This window comes from Epinephelus fuscoguttatus, linkage group LG13 (assembly GCF_011397635.1).
Source record: "Epinephelus fuscoguttatus linkage group LG13, E.fuscoguttatus.final_Chr_v1".
Taxonomy (NCBI): Eukaryota; Metazoa; Chordata; class Actinopteri; order Perciformes; family Serranidae; genus Epinephelus; species Epinephelus fuscoguttatus.
In genome coordinates, this window is record NC_064764.1 from 14,124,066 (window position 1) to 14,145,419 (window position 21,354).

Consider the following 21,354-nt stretch of genomic DNA (forward strand, 5'->3'; position numbering starts at 1 on the left):
TCAGGTTTGTTAGTATTGACCAGTTATGTTTGTGCAGGCGTTGATGGCATGAAGGTAAACAGTAAAAGTGGAGAACAAAATGAAGTCTCCAAACCCACAAGCTATGGTCTGATGATGATTTTTTCCTAGCTTTTTTAAATATCTGCTTATAAACCATCATCAGACCAACAGCCAAGATTGCTAACTGGACTGTAAACAATGACCAGCACACAGGAGAGGACGTTTTGGCTTTGATATCCTTTATCTGTATATCAGGTGGCTACACTTGAACCCTGAGATATTAGATGTTGTCCCCAGAGGCTACATCATCGTCAGATCAATAGCCGATGGGATTGTCATGAGATTGTCATGGAACACAATGAACATAGCAGCCTACAGTGAATGTCTGCAACCCAGGATAGCTGGCCTTTAGCTTTTTAGACTTGTTTTTACAATGTTGGAAACATATTCAAAAGTCAGCTTTCATTGGTAATTGCATCACACAATAATTTAGACAAAGAAAAACAGTTAACATGATGTGAATAAAAAGGCTATAAATGTTAAGATTTAGAAAAGAATAAAATCACACTATAGAGTAGTGGTGGGTGATATGGCTCTAAAATAATATGATATTTCAGGGTGTTTTTGTGACAATGATATTCTTGACGATATGACAAATTAGTAAAAAAGAAAAAAAAATTACCATTAATTTAGGAACATATAATTGGAAAAAAATAAGTGATATAGTTTTACATGTTTGCCTTCAGATATTCAGTAAAAACTAAAGAAAAATTATCTCTCATTTCTTTAGGTTGTAAACAACAAAAGTGAGAAGAAGAGTGAGAGTGAGATTCAGATTCTGTATACAATATGAATAGGTAAATAAAATCTACCACAAATTACACATTTAAACAGCTCCCAAATACAAAAAAAATGTACCCTGGGATCTAAATCAACAGGTGATTTCCTTCTTTTAGCAAAATCCTGAATGATTGAGTTGTTTTTTTCTACCTGGACCTTTATGCTCTGTCATTTCTCCTCTTATCATCACGCTGTAACCTGTGACAGGCTGTTATGCTACCATAACTATTTCACATTCACATTTATGTAGTTTTTTGTCAAATAGTAAGCATCACATAGGTTTATATTACCAAAGGTTTATGACAAAATCACTTGACGACACTGACTCCACACTGACACTTAGAAGAGGGAGAGATGCTGTGTGGCTGCCAGAGGAGCCGCTGAATGAGTTCCCTCCGAGCAGTAAAACAGTCAGAGAAGTCCAGGGCTGTTCATTCAGGACACCCAGGCCTAATGACCCCACAGGTTATTACACACTACTGAAGCTGCTCCTCGTTTTGGAACCACCACAAAGTCTGTAATAATTTCGCATTAAGCCATGCTTTTTATGGCCATAGGCAACAGTATGTCAATATGTGAACAATTAGAAACATTGTGCGTATCACAATATGAATTTTTCATATATTAAAAATCATACCAGTATTATTGTGAACAAGATGACATGGCACACCCCTACACTAGAGCTGCGAAAAGTCATGTACAATGGTTACAGCCAATGGTTTTCCTTTTAACGCTGGTACATATTGCTCAAAGAGAAAGCAGAGAGAGGGGTGATTTCACTACAGCGGGCACCATGACAGGTTTAACAATTAACATTTGAATTGAAAAAGCTTGTTTTCTGTAAATGCCAGGCTCACGTCTGCATTCAGTCTCTGGCTTTGAGGTGAAATTGCCCCCATTATGAGTAGGTGACCCAGTGCCGTGGGTTACTGTGGTTACGTCAAAGCAGTCATTATTTGGTAAGCCACATAACAAAATACCCTAGATCGTGCTGGAGCCCATCTGGAGAAGTACCAAGAGTGTGTTTGCCCAGTAGGGACTGCCTCAATGAATAATTGTCACCTGAATGTGACCCGACAAGACGGGGATGGTCTCACTGGGGGACAGGACCATGGAGTGGAATGGTATGAAATACATGTTATTTTTCCCAAAGCCTATTAATCTTTCTCTGTTGGGGGATTTTTTCCCTCCATTTCTCTTAACATCAAGCTTTCACACATGAACATGTTTATCATCTCTTTGTATTATGCTGCACCATCCCTGACAACAGAATAGACTAACACATTGACAGTTCTGACTGGACTTGTCTCATCCTCCATCTGAGAAGACAAATGTCACAGTGCCCCCTTACTTCTATACTCCGAATTGCTTCTAAGTGTATATGCTGAAACACAGTGCTTCCATTCATCCCTCTATGTACACACATAAACACATATTGATGAACTGCAGTATATTTTTTTTATTACAGATTGTTAAGAAAAAGACATATTTTACTGTAAACCACAACAGTTCATCCATTTTCTCTTTTTTTCCCCTCTAGTATTCAATATTTGCCTGAGATGAGCTTTTAAATCCAGTCCGATCTTGCTTTAGAAAAACAAAATATTCGGCACAACACCAGGGAGAAAGCAGCATGTCAGGAGCACAATGATGGCAGCTTCAGTCCTTCGGTGCTGCCACGTCTTTTGGAAGTGCTCACAGTCAAATGCACAATCGATGTAGTTATACATGAGTCGGACGAAAACTGACTGGAGGCATAAAACATATGCTTGTGTGTGGAGAGCTGTATTGATGGTATCTTAAGTGTATCTGGTCCGTCAGACACATGAGAGACACATGACTGGTGGAAACAACCAGTTAAACTAAAATAAAAAACAGAGACTAAGAAGAAACAAATTGGCACTCTTCCTCTTCTCTTCTGGCTTGGTGAATGAGAATAAAAAACACTCTGGACAGAATACTAAAGGTGTGATCACTTAGGCAACACTGTCAGCATGCCCTTGATTCTCATAATGCAAGAGCATGAAGCTGACTGTAAATACTTCTTAAGCAGCATCTTGTTGGTTCTACAAACATTTTCTCAGGTGTCACCATTGTCAGTGTAACAGAGCAGAAGTATACTTTATGGAGATCCTAGCCAATCCACCAAATTGTTTGATAATCTGTGTGTAAATGTCTGCATATATCAGTGTGAGTGTGTATGTGTGTGTTCAGAAGTACATGTCCTGGAAGAGGGTCTGTCCCATTTCAATGTAGGCCTCCTTCTCCTGGGCAGACATCTGCTCCACCAGCTCTGGCCTCTGGCTGACCTCTCGGTATGTGAACTGCCGGCCTCCCACCATCACCATCGGCTCATCCCCCACTTCCTCAAACTCATCATCGTCCTCTTCATCCTCCTCCTCGGCGGCCCGATGCTGTGCAGCTGTGGCAAGGGGAGGATTGGAGGGAGAGTCGTCATCCGATTCGCTGGTGTCACTCTCGGAGTCGCTGGCATTTACTGTGGTGGAGGTGATCGCTTTGGTGGCAGCGGTTGCTCCGCCTCCTCCTGCTCCTGCCACACTCCTCTTCTCATGTATGAGCAGGGCACGCATCACTTCCTCATTTTCATCCGCCTGACCAATTCCCTGACCAGCCGCTCCATCCTGGGCTCCAGGAACAACATCACCTGTGGAAACATAACAAAACTCATTAAAATTTGAAATATATTCACTTCTGAAATCATTCTTTCTTCTAACTTCTTTCTTCTGGAGCTTTGCCACATTTAAAACTATTTCTAAGCATTTATAAATAATCCCTGGAACGAGATGCCTATGATGGTGTGTTTAGGCTCCTATCTCGCAGTCTCATCAAGCATTACTTACTGCAGCTCAGTTCCTGAACAAAAACTTTAATTAAACCACGTATTGGAGGGGCTGTGCGACGGAGAAGCAAATTATATCATGTGTTTTGGGAATGCTCTGGGATTTGCCATTATTGAGAGACAATTTTTGAGAGTGGCGAAAAAGTTCCAAAAATTCTGATTGATTTTTGTTTTCAGGTCTTCAGGATGCCACAACAGCTTCTAAGCTTTTCTACTACCAACGTTAGCAGACTGATTTGATGTGCTGGAGGGAAAATTTTGTGATAGAAAAATTTTCATCTACTTTGAGACTCAAGATGGACTGAATTTATCAACCCTTTCAGGTAAAAGAGCATCAGACCGTTGTCAGGGGCCGGGCAGCTCTGCTACTGGTCGCTCTTGTTTTTAACCTTTTTGTTGTCGCCAAACTACTACTGCTCTTGCTTCTTCTTTTTCTCCATCTTCTCTTTTGAAGTTTAAAACTTTGAGAATTCATAACAAATCGGTCATGCGTGCTACAGCTTTGCAACTTTCACCAAGACGTAGCCACACAATTCTACACTTAGCAGAAATTATAAAGGCCATCAAACTGTGAGCCTCATTAAAACTTAAAAAAAAAAAAAACAACTCTTCCTACAATTTTTGCTCAACTGATACCAAATTTGCTACATAGCATCTTCACACTGTCCTCCACAAACAATCCAGCCAGATTTTTAACATATAAAAAATTAAGCCCACAATGCATCAAAATGTTTTGTGTAAACAGCACTGTAAACAGCTACTGCAAATTCTTATTAAATTAATGTCCAACATTTATGAAAAGAGACAAAATTTTCATGTCATGGTTGAAGTAGTGTGGTGAATTTTAGAATTATCGGAAAAACTGAATTATACTTTGAATTCTATCTTCGTGTTAACTATAGCAGTCAATGGAAATAAAGGCATAACTAAACATTCGTTTGTCACTTATGGAACAAACATTCTTTGTAAAAAAAAACAAATAAATCACAGACCTCTCAATGTTGTCTAGATGAAGTACAAACATTTTAGGGTTTTATGTTTTGGTCCCCAGATTTTGCTGCAGAGTGAGAAGTCTACATTCATGCTACTCTAGGGTACAGGCAGCTGCGGACACGGAGGCAGGCAGCTGCCTGCAGGAAGAGAGGCCTTACCTTGTAAGGCTCTGAAATAACGTTATCTTCTGTTTTCTGTTTAGAGGAGGTGAATTTACAGCTCATCGCAACTTCATACAATACAGTCTCTGGCTTTTGTTTGATATCGAGTATTGACATAAATGTGGTTGCACATTTCCAATTCATCTTTAGCTTAGTTAGGTTGTTTACTAAACTATGTGAATGTCTCTGTCACACTGAATGTCCCGCTGAACCCTGTTCAAACTCTTAGAATAGCAACCAACAGTCAAATATTCATACTGAACAGCCAAATCTGATTCGACTGTCATAATTCTGAATCGGATTCAGCCCTAGAGATCAAGCCCTGGGTGGCTAATGCCTACTTGGGCACTGGCGTTTCTCACAGCAGAAGTTTTGACTTGTCATGGTAAGAAAAGCACAGGCGTTACAAAAAAAACACTGACAATGGCTCTGTTCGATTCAAGTGCTCCAGTGAGAGTGACAGTGAGCAAGCATGCAAGACTCAAGGATCCTGAAATCAAAGCAGCTAAATGAAGTCATCAATGTCATTATTAACACCTGTCTTGTTCCTTCTGTGACAAGTCAAAATGTTTTCAGTGAAAAAGGACTATTGTGCTGTGTGGATTAGAGACACAGTGTAAAATGTAAAACACATTCTACCTGTTGGTGTCCTACTCAAATAAAAATAAAAACCTTTACCTTTGGATGTCATGTCTGTTTACAGGCTCCAAAGGGCGACAAGATCATTACAGACAGATGCGCAGAGACACAACTTTGAGACAGGTCATTCGGAAAGCATAACTCATGCAATTTCCTCAGGAATGGATTTTATTAATGGGCAATCCATGCTCAGCCATGCACTAATCAAGCCCCTGATTATTTCAATTAAGCAATTATGATTCAATGGGAGTCTGGCCAGGCCTGATTGCTGCACGCCCTTGGGTGGGGAAACAATGTCAGCATCAGATAGCTTGGTGACAGAAAGAGATTACCTGTTTTGACCACAAAGAGAAAAGGGATTGGAATATAAGGTCATGAAAAGGTGTGGGTCTAGCTTGGGCTTGTCTCTGTCCATCCCGATCATCATCTTACTAATGGAAAACCCTGTTTATTTAGTAAGCCTCACCACGGACAGGCAATAACAGTTAAGATTAATGACAGTGAAAACAGCATCTGAGGGTGGGAGGGAAATTAATGTTGAATTAAACATCTTCCAGTGGGGTGGGAGATCTCGTAATTATGGCAGAAAGAATTTGCTTGAGGTGGAAAAAAAACTGCACCAGTGTGGCATTACTTCGCATTAGTTCATAGTTTTTTAACTCACAAAATCAGATTGTCATCTAAAAAAAAAACTGTTTGAAATTGATGCAAGTTTTCCATGAATAAAGCAGCCAGCAGAATATTGTGAAAGCTTCACATTGAGGGGTTAGTGCTCGATGACGGGGTGTTTTACAAGAAAACCTCACTTACGGTTTTTGAGGATGTCAGGCTCGCTGTAAGCACCCTGCACGGTGCTCTGGGTCAACCAGACGGGCCTCTCTTTGGGTGCCTTGCCTTCACTGGCCTGCTTCTGCTGGTCTTCCTGCTCCTCCATGCTGATAACCACATTCTGGGTGTACAGGTCAGCATAGGATGAGCCTTTGTTAGCCCAGGCTTCGCGGTGTGGGCCACTTGAGTTTGCTGCTGCAGCACGTTCACGGCTGGTGGAGAGATTCAGTAAATATCCTTTAAACAGTGATCTACGACCATTTAATTATATGTGTAAACATGAAAAATTGAGAGTGTGTAATGCATTCAAGCTAAAAATGTTCCACTGCTGTGGCTTAATAGAAAAGAATTCCATTGTGGCACAAACACTTATTAAGTTGAGCCAGTATCACTGAGGCCATTATTAGAGTTAACAGAGGTGAACTCCTATTTGTTGTCGGTGAAACTGCTTCAGGATGTGACTCTTGAGGACTGGCGTGATGCTGACTGAGGGGAATAAGTATTTAGAAGTAGTAAGTAGTCTGTGAGGTTTGTTATAAGCTGACCTCTGTTTGAGGGCAGGAATCTCAGCAGGCTCCGGCTCCAGCAGGTCATGGGACAGGTTAACGTCTTCAGTCTCACGAAGCAGTGCATAGATGGGTTCGATCTGCTCATTAAAGCGAGCGACTAGTGTCCTGCCATCAGGACAGACAGATGCATCCTCTTCTACCTCCGTTTGGCAGAAGGTGCAGCGAAATGTACCTTTGGGTTAAGAAAAAACTATGTTTAAAACAATTAAGCCAGGATGTTCTTGTAACTTACCTGGCTGAAGAACAAACCCATATTTTCGGCCATATTAGGCATCGCCTTTGCTTTTAGCCCAGGCTATAAATCAGCTTAGCAAAATCTACTTGCATAGAATGGCATAGCTGGAAATGTGCTGTGGTTTTCGTCACATTAAAGTGAACACAATGGCATGACTCCACAGATAAAGAGGTAGTAATAACTACTTCCTCACTGTGTGTGTGGCCTTTAATTTTTAGATGTACTGTATATATCACACATGGCACACGTGGGGTTTTATATAGGCTACTATATATTTCCACTTTTTATATATTGTGGATTTGTGACCAAACCCGTGAAACTTCAGTCAACCCAAAAATAACAATGCCTTGTTGTTTATGACACTGCAGGCCAATCTTTTCTGATGATAATTTTTGCATTGCATGGTATTTGAGAGGGCTTTCGGACCTCGTGTGCACTACACACACACACACACACACACACACACACACACACACACACACACACACACACACACACAGCTTCCTACCAGTAAGAAAAGGGCATAGTTGGCCATCTGCTTCTCTGGCTGATTTCAGTTTCAATTATGGGAACTGTTCCAGTATTACACAGACCCCATGTCTGCCTTGTGTCTGTGTGTGTATGAGAGAGAAAAAGAAAATGTGTTTGTGTATGCTTGGGGGTGGGGGGGACAGAGAGGTCTGAAATGCTCTATGCCTATGTCATTTAAGGACATTTATAGCATCTATATATATATATATATATATATGTAAAAATAACTTGCTGGAAACAATATAATTACTTTTTAGAAGTGAATTCAAAGATTCTGATGCCGGAGAAATTGTTGAAAGCAAACAACATGGATCAAGGTGGAAAAAAGTCTTAGCAATCTTCTCTTTCAGTAACACACATCTAACAAGGCCATGATCAGTGCAAACTGATGCGAATGTTGCTCTCTATAACAATGAATGAAAGAATATAAACAGGATTACTTCACCTAGTATTAAGGAGGGCATGGCAGTGTCTGCACAGGTTTGAGACAGGACAAATGTTCCCTTTGGCGCTCTATATCAAAAACTTAGCTGGAATTTCCCCTTAAGTGTGCTGAGATTTGAATTTCTACAAGTCTGAAACAACCCTTAGAGAGTGCTAACTGATCACAGAAGAAATGGTTAAAAAAAATCTACATTTCATGTAAAACTAAAAAGCAATTATTTTTTTCAGCCAGCTGGGGTGGCAGGTGGAATGAGGAAAAAAAAAAAAATATATGCATGTCCTACAGAGACGAGGGTACATTCACACAGCAAAGTGTGAAAAGCTCAGAGCTAGAGGGTTTTCAGCTCTCCTTTGTGGGTCAGAATGAGCTGGGAGAGCAGTAATGTCATTTCCCATCGCTGTGAGGTCAAACTGAGTGTTGCTGGCCCTGAAGAAGCAACCAGTCTGTCAGACTACCATTATGTGAGCTTCAGGTACACTTTTTGTCAGCCCCTGTCAGGGTGCAGGGTTGCTGCCTCACAGCAAGATCTGATACCAGTTGAGGTATTTTAAAATAAGACAAAAGTGCAGAGGAATTCAATTTAAATTAAATGTGCCACAAAGGAGATGCTTCAGGTTTCAGAACAGTACCAGGAAGCTATGCTGATTTTTCCAGCATGTAATTTATACTCACTATCAAAAGTATTTATCCAGTGTAGTGTTATTGTGTGTTTTCTTTCCTCAAATTAGTTTTTGTTGCATTTTGGGCTATGATATTTAAGACTGATAATACCTGATACTCCCTGTGGATCTGCCCACAAACTGAAGTTTCTAGTCTGTCAGTCAGACTTTAGCGTGTTGTCTACGGCTCTGGGAGGTCCATTATATTCTTCTACTTCATAGCATTTGGAGCCAATGAGCAGCTTTCCTCCACAACTTCTTACTTATTGATAAACCTTAAATCTGGGCTCCTCAGGAAACTGTAGTGGCATTTTGGACGACCTTACTGTCTTTTATAGGCTGTAGTGGTCGGTACCAACCATGCCATGCTTGCTTGTCGGCAAGGTGGTTAAATAACGCTCCGAAGTTTGGCTAGGTTTTGGATAAACTGGCATGGCCATTTTCACAGGGGTCCCTTGAACTCTCACTTTAAGATATCTGAATGAAAATGGGTTCAACTGTTAACCACAAGTCTCCCATTTACATTTAAAGTTAAAGAGTAACTTAACACCCCCTGAAAATCCTGTCTTTGCTGACCTCCAGTGGTTTAACTTTTCACTAGGCTGCAGTTGATCATAAGACCCGGTGACATCACTGTTGTCACTGGGTCCACCAACCACATAACATGAGTGATCTTAGGTGTGGTCAGAGGTCCAATCAGAGGCTTGAAACCTCTACCAGTGTGGACAGAAAAACACTGCTTTTCAGCCTGGTGGTTTGTTTTAAATGCTTGTGTAGCACAAGCTCTGTGTGTCTCCTAGCAACAGTGTTGGTTGACAGGTAATCAACCTTTGGATTGGCAGACAATATAAGCATGGTGCCTCGTTCTGACAGACTCAAGAATGAATGCAGTTTGTGAATGAATACAGATCAGAGGAAGTGGTCTCTTTAAAGTATGGAACACACCCAGTCCTCATCGTAAGCACAATATTCTTCTGCAGCATTACATTCAATTTAACTCCACATTTTCACACATTTTTTGCAAACAACACAAAGCCACCAGACGACTTGCTGACAATTAAATCCAAACCTTGTACATTTCAGTGGGCCTATCTGATTCCCATTCAACTGAGGAAGTACTGATGACTTGAGTGAGTCAGTCATGCCTTGGTTACATCAATCAACCTATGACTTCAAAACCAAGCACATGTCTGTCTACCCTAATGCCATAGCGATTTAGTTTTATCTTCCCTCTGCATACACCCGCCCACACTCTGCCTTGCTGGTTGCTTCTCTTACTCACATGCCAAACGCATGCACAAGCACGACGCAATGGATGGCTCTTAGTGATAAGTAAGTGATGTGATGCCCATTTAGAAGCAAGGATTTGGACAGCTGCCAGCCCATATTGAGGCAGAACGGAAATCAGATTTTACTTTAGGCCTTTTGTTGTGATGGCAAGTAGGGCTGGGCGGTATGACAAAATTTTCATATCACGGTCGTAAGAAAAAAATCATATCGGTTTCATAGTATTTCATGGTATTTTGCTCAGGTTCGGCAAACTTTTTTTTTTTTTTAAGATTATTTTTATTGGCTTTTTGCCTTTATTGACAGGACAGAGGGTGAAATGGGGAGACAGAGAGAGAGTGGGGAGTGACATGCAGCAAAGGGCCGCGAGCCGGATTCGAACCCATGGCTGCTGCAGCGAGGCAATGCCTCTGTACATGGGGCGCCAGCACTATCCACTACGCTACCGACGCCCCAGATTCGGCAAACTCGACATGCTGCTGTGTTGTACTATGGCCTATTCAAGTGCCGGAATTTGTTATTTACCTGACAACGCCTGAACGCAACACACGCTCCGCTCCATTCATTTGGGCTCCACTGACTGCGTACGGAAGCGACACGTAGAGACGCCAGCGGGGTTGTTTACCGTTTGCTGAGCTGAGAGGTTGCATGTAGGCTGCATGAAATGTTAAAGCATTTTCCACCTAAGTTATTACATATATTTGAGTTATCTACAAGTTTACTGTACTGTTTGTCATCTACTCGCTTTCAAATGTCCGCCACAGACATTTACACAATGTCACAGATAAACATGGGTAAATGCATGAAAAAGAATCATCACATATCACCTCTGATAATGGTTTATTCATTTAAAAACACACTGTGCTCGTTTAGCACACTATTTCATGTAGTTTTTATCTGCTGGAGGGTCGCGTAGGTGAGCGTAGCACGACAAAAATAGAAGAGGCGTGTAAAATAGAGAGTTGTCGCCGCTCCGTTGCCGTTGGAGCCCCTGTAACTGATTAACAGGGGGGCGAGCTGGTACAGGACTCGCGCTGCAGACGTGTCGCGCCGCTGACATGCCCGGTGGAGCCCGGCCGTTAACTGTCTCGGACTCGGGAATTGTAAACGGCGGTGCGCCGCTGCTAGTTGCATATAGGGGAAACACTGCTCTTTTTGGTATGAGTTCTTCTGGGTCATTGTGTACAGTTGCTTTGCTGTTAGGACTCTCTCCGGCAGCCATTCTCGCCTCTAAACTTTTCTACCTGCTCAAGCGCATAGACATATATACATAGACGCCGCATTAGGTCCGTTCGAGATGAGCCAGTCCTGCGCAGATTTGATCACCGGCGATCGGCGCACAATGCATGCCGGTTAGTTTTGTGTCCGACTTCATCCCGACTTGCTCTGACGTATTACAAAAGTGAATGGCGATAAAGCCGCGAGAGCGAGGCGGCCGCAGTTTTTAGAGCCAGGCACTGCAGTTATGGCAAGCCATTTTAACATTTAATCACTAAGTCCAACTATCCGGAATTACCATTATAGATATCTATAACGTCATTTTGACTAGTAGTAATGTCATTGTGACTAGTATGAATTTTAATTTAAGATATCTGTAACGTCATTCTGACTAGTCAAAACTGAATTACAGATATCTGTAACTGTAGTTTTGACTGGTCAAAACTGAATGACAGATATCTATGACATCATTCTGACTAGTCAAAACTGAATTACAGATATCTATAACGTCATTCTGACTCGTCAAAACTGAATTACAGATATCTATAACGTCATTCTGACTAGTAAAAACTACAGTTACAGATATCTGTAATTCAGTTTTGACTAGTAAGATTCAAACTATTTTTGCCATTCATGTGTATGGGGTTTGTCATGATAGATATCTACAATTACATTATGACTATCTATAATTCCAGTTTGAGATATCTACGTCATTTTGACCAGTCATAATTCAGTTGCGGATATCTACAATGTCATTTTGACTAGTCATAATTCAGTTACAGATATCTACAACGTCATTTTGACTAGTCATTATTCAGTTGCGGATATCTATAACGTCATTTTGACTAGTCATAATTCAGTTACAGATATCTACAACGTCATTTTGACTAGTCATAATTCAAATTCAAGATATCTACAACATCATTCTGACTATCTGAAACTCAATTCAAGATATCTAGAAAGGACCATGTAGATATCTTCAATTGATGATAATTAAAGATGTCTTGAACTTGAATTATGACTAGTCAAAATTAAATTGTAGATATCTCAAACTGGAATTACAGATATCCACAACTCAGTTGCAAATATCCGCAATAACAATTGCAGATATCCGCAACTACATTGGAGATATCTATCATGACAAACCCCATACACATGAATGGCAAAAATAGTTTGAATCTTACTAGTCAAAACTGAATTACAGATATCTGTAATTCGAGTTTTGACTAGGCAAAATCTAATTACAGATATCTTGAATAAGAGTTTTGACTAGGCAAAATTATGTTGCAGATATCAGTAATGAAAATCCAGTCTAGCGATTAAATGTTAAAATGGCTTGCCATACTGCAGTTGCTCTCCACCGACTGCACCGCCTGGCTCTCACCTGATCTAACAGCTGATTGGTTCAGATGTCGACTCAACAAGATGACGTTTTAGATAAACTACTCATTTTTGTTGAATTCTAGAGATTAACATTGTATTTGTCTGACCTGAAGGTTTATTCTGTGAACAGAAAACATGTTGTGTGACTGATGGTGAAAACAAACTGATATATGGGTCTGATCACTTTTTTAATGAACTGACATCATTCCAGACAGGATGTAAGTATGTCTGTGATTTCCTGTACGGACTGAAGGCTGCTGGAAACTGTCCGACTTCACTGCGGCTTTTTGTCACCGCCCCCCGCTGCAGCCGCCTGCTCTCGTCTACTTTCCAGGCGAGGTGCAGTTCATCTCGAACGAGCCTATTGACTGCTGCTGCCTATCGGAGCCGATGTCCTCGCCGGCCGCCATCTTGGATGGGTCTTGCTTCGCCTCCACAGTGCATTCTCTTCTATTGAGGAAGGACAAGTAAACTAGAATAACTAGAAATAGAATAACTCACTGAATTTTCAACTGATTTTCACGCGGTTTGGTTTGTTACAAAGGGCACACATGTAGTTATGATACAGGATGCTTTCGTACATTAAAAATGCGGGATTTCATGCTTTAATACTTTCTGCAGATAGCAACAGCATGTTATTTAGGTCACAACACAGTTCTTTTATTCACCTCAACCCCAGAGTGGGATGTGTGTGTATATATATATATATATATATATATATATATATATATATATATATATACACATATGTATATATATGTATATATATATATACACACACACACACACACACACACACAGTATTTATATACTGTATAAACATACTGTATAAACACCATATACACAATACAAAACACAGTATAGCATATTATGTATAGCACACCTTTGTGCACATATTCACTTTTCCACCAGCTGTGCTGCAAATATCCCCTGCTGCTCATCCTTCTGTATCTTTTTTCAAATTATCTTGACCACAGTGCCATTTTCATAGTTATAATACCAATACCAAAATTAATTTCAGTGTTTATGTAAATTCTGAAAATGTTTTTTACTACTTTTGAGGGATCACAGCAGTCAGTGTAATAAGAATAAGAAGAATTTTACTAATCCCTGAAAAAGAAAATTTCAAAGAAGTCTGTAAGATCATCTATTTAACAAAGAATTATGAAGTCTGACGGCTGTGGGTATAAAAGAGAGTGAGTGTATGTGAGAAATAAACTCAATCAACAATCAAGCTTTTTCTTTATTAAAATATATTAATACATTTATTAATATGCTATACTATGTTTTGTATTGTGTATATTGTGTTTATACAGTATATATGTGTGTGTATATCTATATCTCTGTCTCTCTATCTCCACACACACACACACACACACACATATATATATATATATATATACAGTACAGGCCAAAAGTTTGGACACACCTTCTCATTCAATGTGTTTTCTTTATTTTCATGACTATTTACATTGTAGATTCTCACTGAAGGCATCAAAACTATGAATGAACACATGTGGAGTTATGTACTTAACAAAAAAAGGTGAAATAACTGAAAACATGTTTTATATTCTAGTTTCTTCAAAATAGCCACCCTTTGCTCTGATTACTGCTTTGCACACTCTTGGCATTCTCTCCATGAGCTTCAAGAGGTAGTCACCTGAAATGGTTTCCACTTCACAGGTGTGCCTTATCAGGGTTAATTAGTGGAATTTCTTGCTTTATCAATGGGGTTGGGACCATCAGTTGTGTTGTGCAGAAGTCAGGTTAATACACAGCCGACAGCCCTATTGGACAACTGTTAAAATTCATATTATGGCAAGAACCAATCAGCTAACTAAAGAAAAACGAGTGGCCATCATTACTTTAAGAAATGAAGGTCAGTCAGTCCGGAAAATTGCAAAACTTTAAATGTGTCCCCAAGTGGAGTCGCAAAACCATCAAGCGCTACAACGAAACTGGCACACATGAGGACCGACCAGGAAAGGAAGACCAAGAGTCACCTCTGCTTCTGAGGATAAGTTCATCCGAGTCACCAGCCTCAGAAATCGCAAGTTAACAGCAGCTCAGATCAGAGACCAGATGAATGCCACACAGAGTTCTAGCAGCAGACCCATCTCTAGAACAACTGTTAAGAGGAGACTGCGCGAATCAGGCCTTCATGGTCAAATAGCTGCTAGGAAACCACTGCTAAGGAGAGGCAAGAAGCAGAAGAGATTTGTTTGGGCCAAGAAACACAAGGAATGGACATTAGACCAGTGGAAATCTGTGCTTTGGTCTGATGAGTCCAAATTTGAGATCTTTGGTTCCAACCGCCGTGTCTTTGTGAGACGCAGAAAAGGTGAACGGATGGATTCCACATGCCTGGTTCCCACTGTGAAGCATGGAGGAGGAGGTGTGATGGTGTGGGGTGTTTGCTGGTGACACTGTTGGGGATTTATTCAAAATTGAAGGCACACTGAACCAGCATGGCTACCACAGCATCCTGCAGCGACATGCCATCCCATCCGGTTGCGTTTTAGTTGGACGATCATTTATTTTTCAACAGGACAATGACCCCAAACACACCTCCAGGCTGTGTAAGGGCTATTTGACCAAGAAGGAGAGTGATGGAGTGCTGCGGCAGATGACCTGGCCTCCACAGTCACCGGACCTGAACCCAATCGAGATGGTTTGGGGTGAGCTGGACCGCAGAGTGAAGGCAAAGGGGCCAACAAGTGCTAAACACCTCTGGGAACTCCTTCAAGACTGTTGGAAAACCATTTCAGGTGACTACCTCTTGAAGCTCATGGAGAGAATGCCAAGAGTGTGCAAAGCAGTAATCAGAGCAAAGGGTGGCTATTTTGAAGAAACTAGAATATAAAACATGTTTTCAGTTATTTCACCTTTTTTTGTTAAGTACATAACTCCACATGTGTTCATTCATAGTTTTGATGCCTTCAGTGAGAATCTACAATGTAAATAGTCATGAAAATAAAGAAAACGCATTGAATGAGAAGGTGTGTCCAAACTTTTGGCCTGTACTGTACATATATTTTTTTTTTTCAATATTTGGCTGTCTTGTCTCTGCACACTCATGGTCCACCCACAATGCAAGCACATAGGTGTTTTTACATATACAGTACAGAGGTGAATAAAAGAACTGTGTTGTGACCTAAATAACATGCTGTTGCTATCTGCAGAAAGTATTAAAGCATGAAATCCCGCATTTTTAATGTACGAAAGCATCCTGTATCATAACTACATGTGTGCCCTTTGTAACAAACCAAACTGCGTGAAAATCAGTTGAAAATTCAGTGAGTTATTCTATTTTACTTGTGCATACAACTCCTTCCTCAATAGAAGTGAATGCACTATGGAGGCGAAGCGAGACCCATCAAAGATGGCGGCCGGTGAGGACGCGCTCAGGCAGTCAATGCGGCGTCTATGTATATATGTCTATGCTCAAGCGTGCCTGTGGTGTGCAGCGGTGAAATGGGACCCCGTTGAAACACTTTCCCGCCGTGCACGTTCCGGGCGTTGTTTGGGCTATTCAACGGTATTGCAGTATATGAAAAATTCATATCATAACGAAAATAAATACCGGTTTTCTGTACAAACCGGTATGCCGCCCAGCCCTAAGGCAAGTCATTTCAAACAACCTTGATTTTGGGTTACATGGAGACATTCCATTGTACCTAAGACAATGGAAAACCTAAGAAATTCTCCTGTGTCCAAAACTCAACAAACAAAACGTTTGTTCAATTCCTCTGTTTAATCTGGCCACATTAGCAAATATATGAACTGGATTACTTATCACATATTGATATAAGTGTCATAGGTAGATTGAATTTAATATTTTTTCCTGCCTCTTATTCTTTTTGGAAATCTATTTTTTTCCTCTTGTTGATAATATGCAAAGGGTTTTATCACAACGAACACAAATAGGTCCTGGGCACCTTCTCCTCTGATTTTTTTGTTTAACCGAACTCAAGTATCCTATACCTCATTAGGGCTGTCAATCTTCCCCCAAAATCAGATTTGAATTTTTAATGTTTTTTATGTTAAAAATTCGGATAATATTCAAATTTTTCCTTGGTATTGGCTATAGCCTAGGCCTACCACCACATTTTTATATTTTTTGTGTTATAATGACGTCATTTTAATATTTTGCATCAAGTCACTGTCATTAACTTTTTAGCTGCAAAGGCGGCAGTGCCGCAACATTGTAGGAATTTATGAAAGCCCTTGTGAACATTTCAATAGTTACACATTAAAACAATATTTATGTGCAATTACTCTGTTGAATGACCCTGAAGCACGAGCAAACGGGCTGTGTCACTTCGGATCAAAGAGATGCGCCCTGTCACTGTCAGCGCAGGGCTGACAGGGCACCCTCCGCTGAGAAGAGAGAGAGGAGAGGAGAGGAGAGGAGAGGAGAGGAGAGGGATTGTATGTCTGTTTGTAAACGGGGCTTCTCTGACAGTCATGTATTTCCCCAAAAAATGTAAAAACGTAAAACATAAACATAATGCACGGTAGAGCCCCCCCCCAAAAAAATATTCGAACCTTAGTTTCCAACTTCGAATATGCTTATTTTTACAATTTCAAATTGTTTTCGAATAGCGAAGTTCGTTCTGACAGCCCTATACCTCATCTTGTGCAAATGATGTTAGTGTTGAAATACGTGACAAACTTAAGACCACATTTTCATGTTCTTTGACTCATATTCAATTGATTTTCTTCCTGGCTGCATAATGGTATCATCACTGCGATCAATTTCACTATGTAATACCAAAGTGTATGAAGTAAACTAAAATTTTCACATAACTGACAGAATACTTTCTCATATTCAAGCATATTGCTGTCATTGTTTACCTGTCATGGGGTCAAACAGCTGGTTGGCCTCTAGGTCGGTGAAGGTGGAGAAGCAGCAGGGGCACCGGAAGGAGGCACGATTGGTGGAGTCTCGCTCATCTGTCTCGATGCGTCGCCGCATGTGATCCAATTTATACTTGACCACATTGACCAGTACCCTAAACAAACCAGGTGGGTAAAGTTTTAATTGTAAATGACATGTTGATATAGGAGGATGAAGAGTTTTTTTTTTTGTTTTTTTTTAACTTTTTATTTATCAACATGTAAATAGAACATGAGATCATCATGGGCGGTACAGTTAAAATCAAAGCTTTCTATTACACATACATACTGTACATACATATACATCATAGCCAAATGTCACACTTTTCAAGGCGCATATTCGATCCATTTTTCCCAGCGTTCCATACACTTCTCCAATTGGAGTCTTAAAATAAAAGTAAGTTTCTCCATACAGTAAATTTCATGAATGATCCCGTGCCACTGGATCAATGTTGGAGGATCTACTTGCATCCACCTTCTAGTTATGGCTTTCCTACTGCTAGCCAGAAGAATCTTCAACAAGTATCTGTCCTTATGCAAAACTGTTTTCGGAATTTTGCCGAGATATAAAACAACAAAAGAAAATTCTAAATCCACTCCTATAATTTTATTTATCTCGGTTAATATGTCCCTCCAAAATGGCTGGATTTTCGGACAGGACCAAAAAACATGAACATGGTTAGCCATAGGGGTTCCACATTGTCTCCAACAAAAGCCTCGGCTCTGTGTGCCTGTTCGTAGTGCTGTTATTTTAGGAGTTATAAAAAATCTCACTACATTCTTCCAGCCGAACTCTCGTAGAGATCTCGAGTTTGTAGTGGTTGCTTGTGTCTCACATATTTCTATCCAGGTCTCTTCTGATATTTGTGTTTCTGACTCCTTCTCCCACTTCTGTTTAATGGAAAACGTAGAATGATTTAGGATGAAGAGTTTTTGATGTGAAACAAAGGAAAGAAAACGCTGTCTACTCTATATGAAAAATGAGTGTGTGGCACCTATCAGCCATCACGTTTATGTAATATAAAGAGTAGTTTCTCATGTTTTAGCACTTAATGTGCTGGTACATGTCATGGCAGAAGTCTTAAATTTTTCTTAAAGTTCTGATATTAGACACTGACAATGGCAATACTTGGTGGGTGAGTGCCTGATGCCACCCATGGGGCATTTTGTCAGAAATCATACTTTCTAACCTCGTCGCTCTTGAACAAATTGAACCACTGAACATTTTTTTCCCTACAAGTTAACCGTGTTAAATGAGATGAGCATAGCAACATAAGCCCTTGACCAGTGGCTTCAAAATAAAAAGTAACTCTCTTCTCACCTTCATGACTTTGCACTACACATTTTTGCTGACTTGGGCTTCTTTATTATGTAATTTTAATTTTCTGTTTTTCAGTCATGTTATGACAAACAAAAGGGGAACTGAAGTCATGTCTTGGGTGAGACAGAAAATCATAGACAGCATTAAGGATTGGTGTGTTTGAGCTACTGGCCTAGCAGGTATAACATTACACTTCAGGAGATGTAAATAAGTTCCTACTCTATGTCATTAAAAAAGGAGAACATGGTTGTGTTTATTTATGAAGAAGATATCTGTGTCTTTAGATGGAGTGGTGGTCCAATATGGGTCAATTTGGAGGGCCCCTGTCTCCTGAATGGTTGGTCACTTTGGTTAATCAAACCATGTTTTAACCCTCTCTCACATAGGTTAACGTGTAGGAAAAAGTGTGTTCAAGTCGAAGGGCATGAGGTCAGAAAGATATCGATTTCTGACTTAATTTCCGCCAAACTTACAACTATCTCAAAACTTCCCCTCTTACTGACGGGAAATTATTGTGTCTGTTATCTGCACTGTAGCAATGCCAACTATAAAGAAAATAGCCACCTGTAGTTGATGAAGTAGTAGTTGTGCCGTGTTGTCTTGCCATCAGGGGCTGTTTCCACTCTCATGCGGCACTTGACAAACTTGTCTGCCTTCAGGGTGTTGAGTACAGAGCGCAGCTGTTTACGATCAAACTTGAGCAGCTCCAGCATGTCCTCCTCACGTACACATGGGTTGCGAATGAGCACATCCAGGGCCAAGGCATGTTCCACTCCATAGAAACCCCTTACGACCTGCTTCGCAAGCCGCTTAAGTGCTGCAGGGACCTCGGTCAGTAGCTCTGGTTCTATCATCTTCTGCTGTGGAGAGAGATGACACCTGTTGAGCAAATATCTGAGAGAGCAGGCAGGAACTTTAGGGGACCAGGGCAGGGGAGGAGTGCTAGAGACTTTGTTAAGCAGCAATCAGTTGGTAGGTAACCTTAATCACTTAACGCTTGAGAAGGTGAGAAGATCATGTTTTTCAAATAACAATCCTTCCTCTTTAATTGATCATTTCCCTGAAGCTGTGAAAATGTACTTCCATGCCATGATTCTTCCACATGTTACATACTGTTTAACTACTTGGTCTCAGACCAGTGATACAATCCTGAAACTGATATAGTCTGTATTCAAACAGGCGCTTAAAGTTATAGATATCAAACCCTATCGTCCTTACAATATACTGCCTAAGCATGCTCCCTAGTGCCCCAAGGAGGATTCAGCCAGTTAGCTTTTACAGTGAGAGCCTCCCAGATCTCGAGCACTCTTCCAGTACATCTAAGATGTAAAACCACATACTGCTCCTTCGCACACCATCTTAAAATCCTGCTCATAAGCAACCAGGTGTCATCATACATAAGTCTCCATATGCCTTCACTGTCTGGCTAACTATCTGCGTGTGACAGGTTTACACAGTCTTCGCTCTAATACCTGTATGTAGAATTGCGCATCATAGATTTGACTGTGTGTTGTTTGCTAATGCATCTGTCTTGCTAAGTATAACCGTTTCCTGTCTGATAATACCTGTGTCTTGCTAATAGGTTATATTCTGTCATGTAGAATTGTCTGCTTCATGCACCTTTAACTTGCAAACTAACTATTTGACTGATTCTATATTCATGTTGTCATTCATGCTTTCAGTTGTCTCCATTTATGTCATTCTGATTGAGTGGCTATTTTAACACCTTGCCCAGGTGTTAAAAATTAGCTTTTGGCTAACACTGACATATTTACAGCATTGTTAATCACTGTGCACTATCCCAGTAATACTAAAATCATAAAAAACGCATAATCCTTACAACATACTTTGGCAATACCTCTGCTAAGGTGGTGGACATCTTTTTAATTATACCCTGAGTCAACAAATACTGAGTGGTGGTTAATACTGCCAGACCTGACATCTTCACTAAAGTAGCTTAACGTTAGCTAGCTATCTCGAACAAAGACAAATAACACTACATAATGCAGCAAGCGGTAACTTATGGCGAGAATACTAGTAACGTTATAGTCGCTTTACCAATGGGCAATTATCTAACGTTATCTTTACATTTAGCTAGCCCGTGTTACATTATGTTGACCTAACTAAACTTAGCGTTGCAGCCAACGTAAAGTTAGTTTACGAAAAACCGTTAGCCAGTTAACGCCAACCTTACCCGATACTCTTTAACGTTACGCTCCAACAATACGCCAACGCCACCGCTTCCTTAAGTCATTTCAGAGCACAATGATTTTTCTCTAACAAAGACAGCTAAAGCTCACTGGACACATCTTACTTCCGAATCGTTAAACTGCTAGGTTAGATAACATGCTTTATATTTTGAGAAGACAACCCCGGAAATAAATCCAACGCCGCAACAAAAGGGTTTCTCAATAGCCAATAGCAGCAAAGAGATTTTGATTGACATGCATTTTGACGAATGGCCCTGCTTTCTTTGTTTTCACTTT

General features: G+C 40.4%; 1 protein-coding gene across 2 annotated transcripts; it reads right to left on the reverse strand.

The window, feature by feature from the left end:
• Positions 1 to 240: 240 nt before the first annotated feature.
• Positions 241 to 21,253, reverse strand: gtf2e1 (general transcription factor IIE, polypeptide 1, alpha). 2 transcript variants are annotated; one of them, XM_049594133.1, is made up of 6 exons: positions 21,063 to 21,253; positions 19,433 to 19,725; positions 17,506 to 17,663; positions 6,867 to 7,062; positions 6,304 to 6,533; positions 241 to 3,505 (listed from the first exon to the last, which is right to left on the reverse strand). In XM_049594133.1, the coding sequence occupies exons 2-6, from the start codon at positions 19,720 to 19,722 to the stop codon at positions 3,051 to 3,053; spliced, it is 1,329 nt and encodes a 442-aa protein (XP_049450090.1). In that variant the 5' UTR covers positions 19,723 to 19,725; positions 21,063 to 21,253; the 3' UTR covers positions 241 to 3,050. The 2 variants fall into 2 exon arrangements, with proteins under 2 accessions (XP_049450090.1, XP_049450089.1); XM_049594132.1 differs by having other exon boundaries at positions 19,433 to 19,728; positions 21,063 to 21,252.
• Between the last annotated feature and the right edge of the window lie 101 nt (positions 21,254 to 21,354).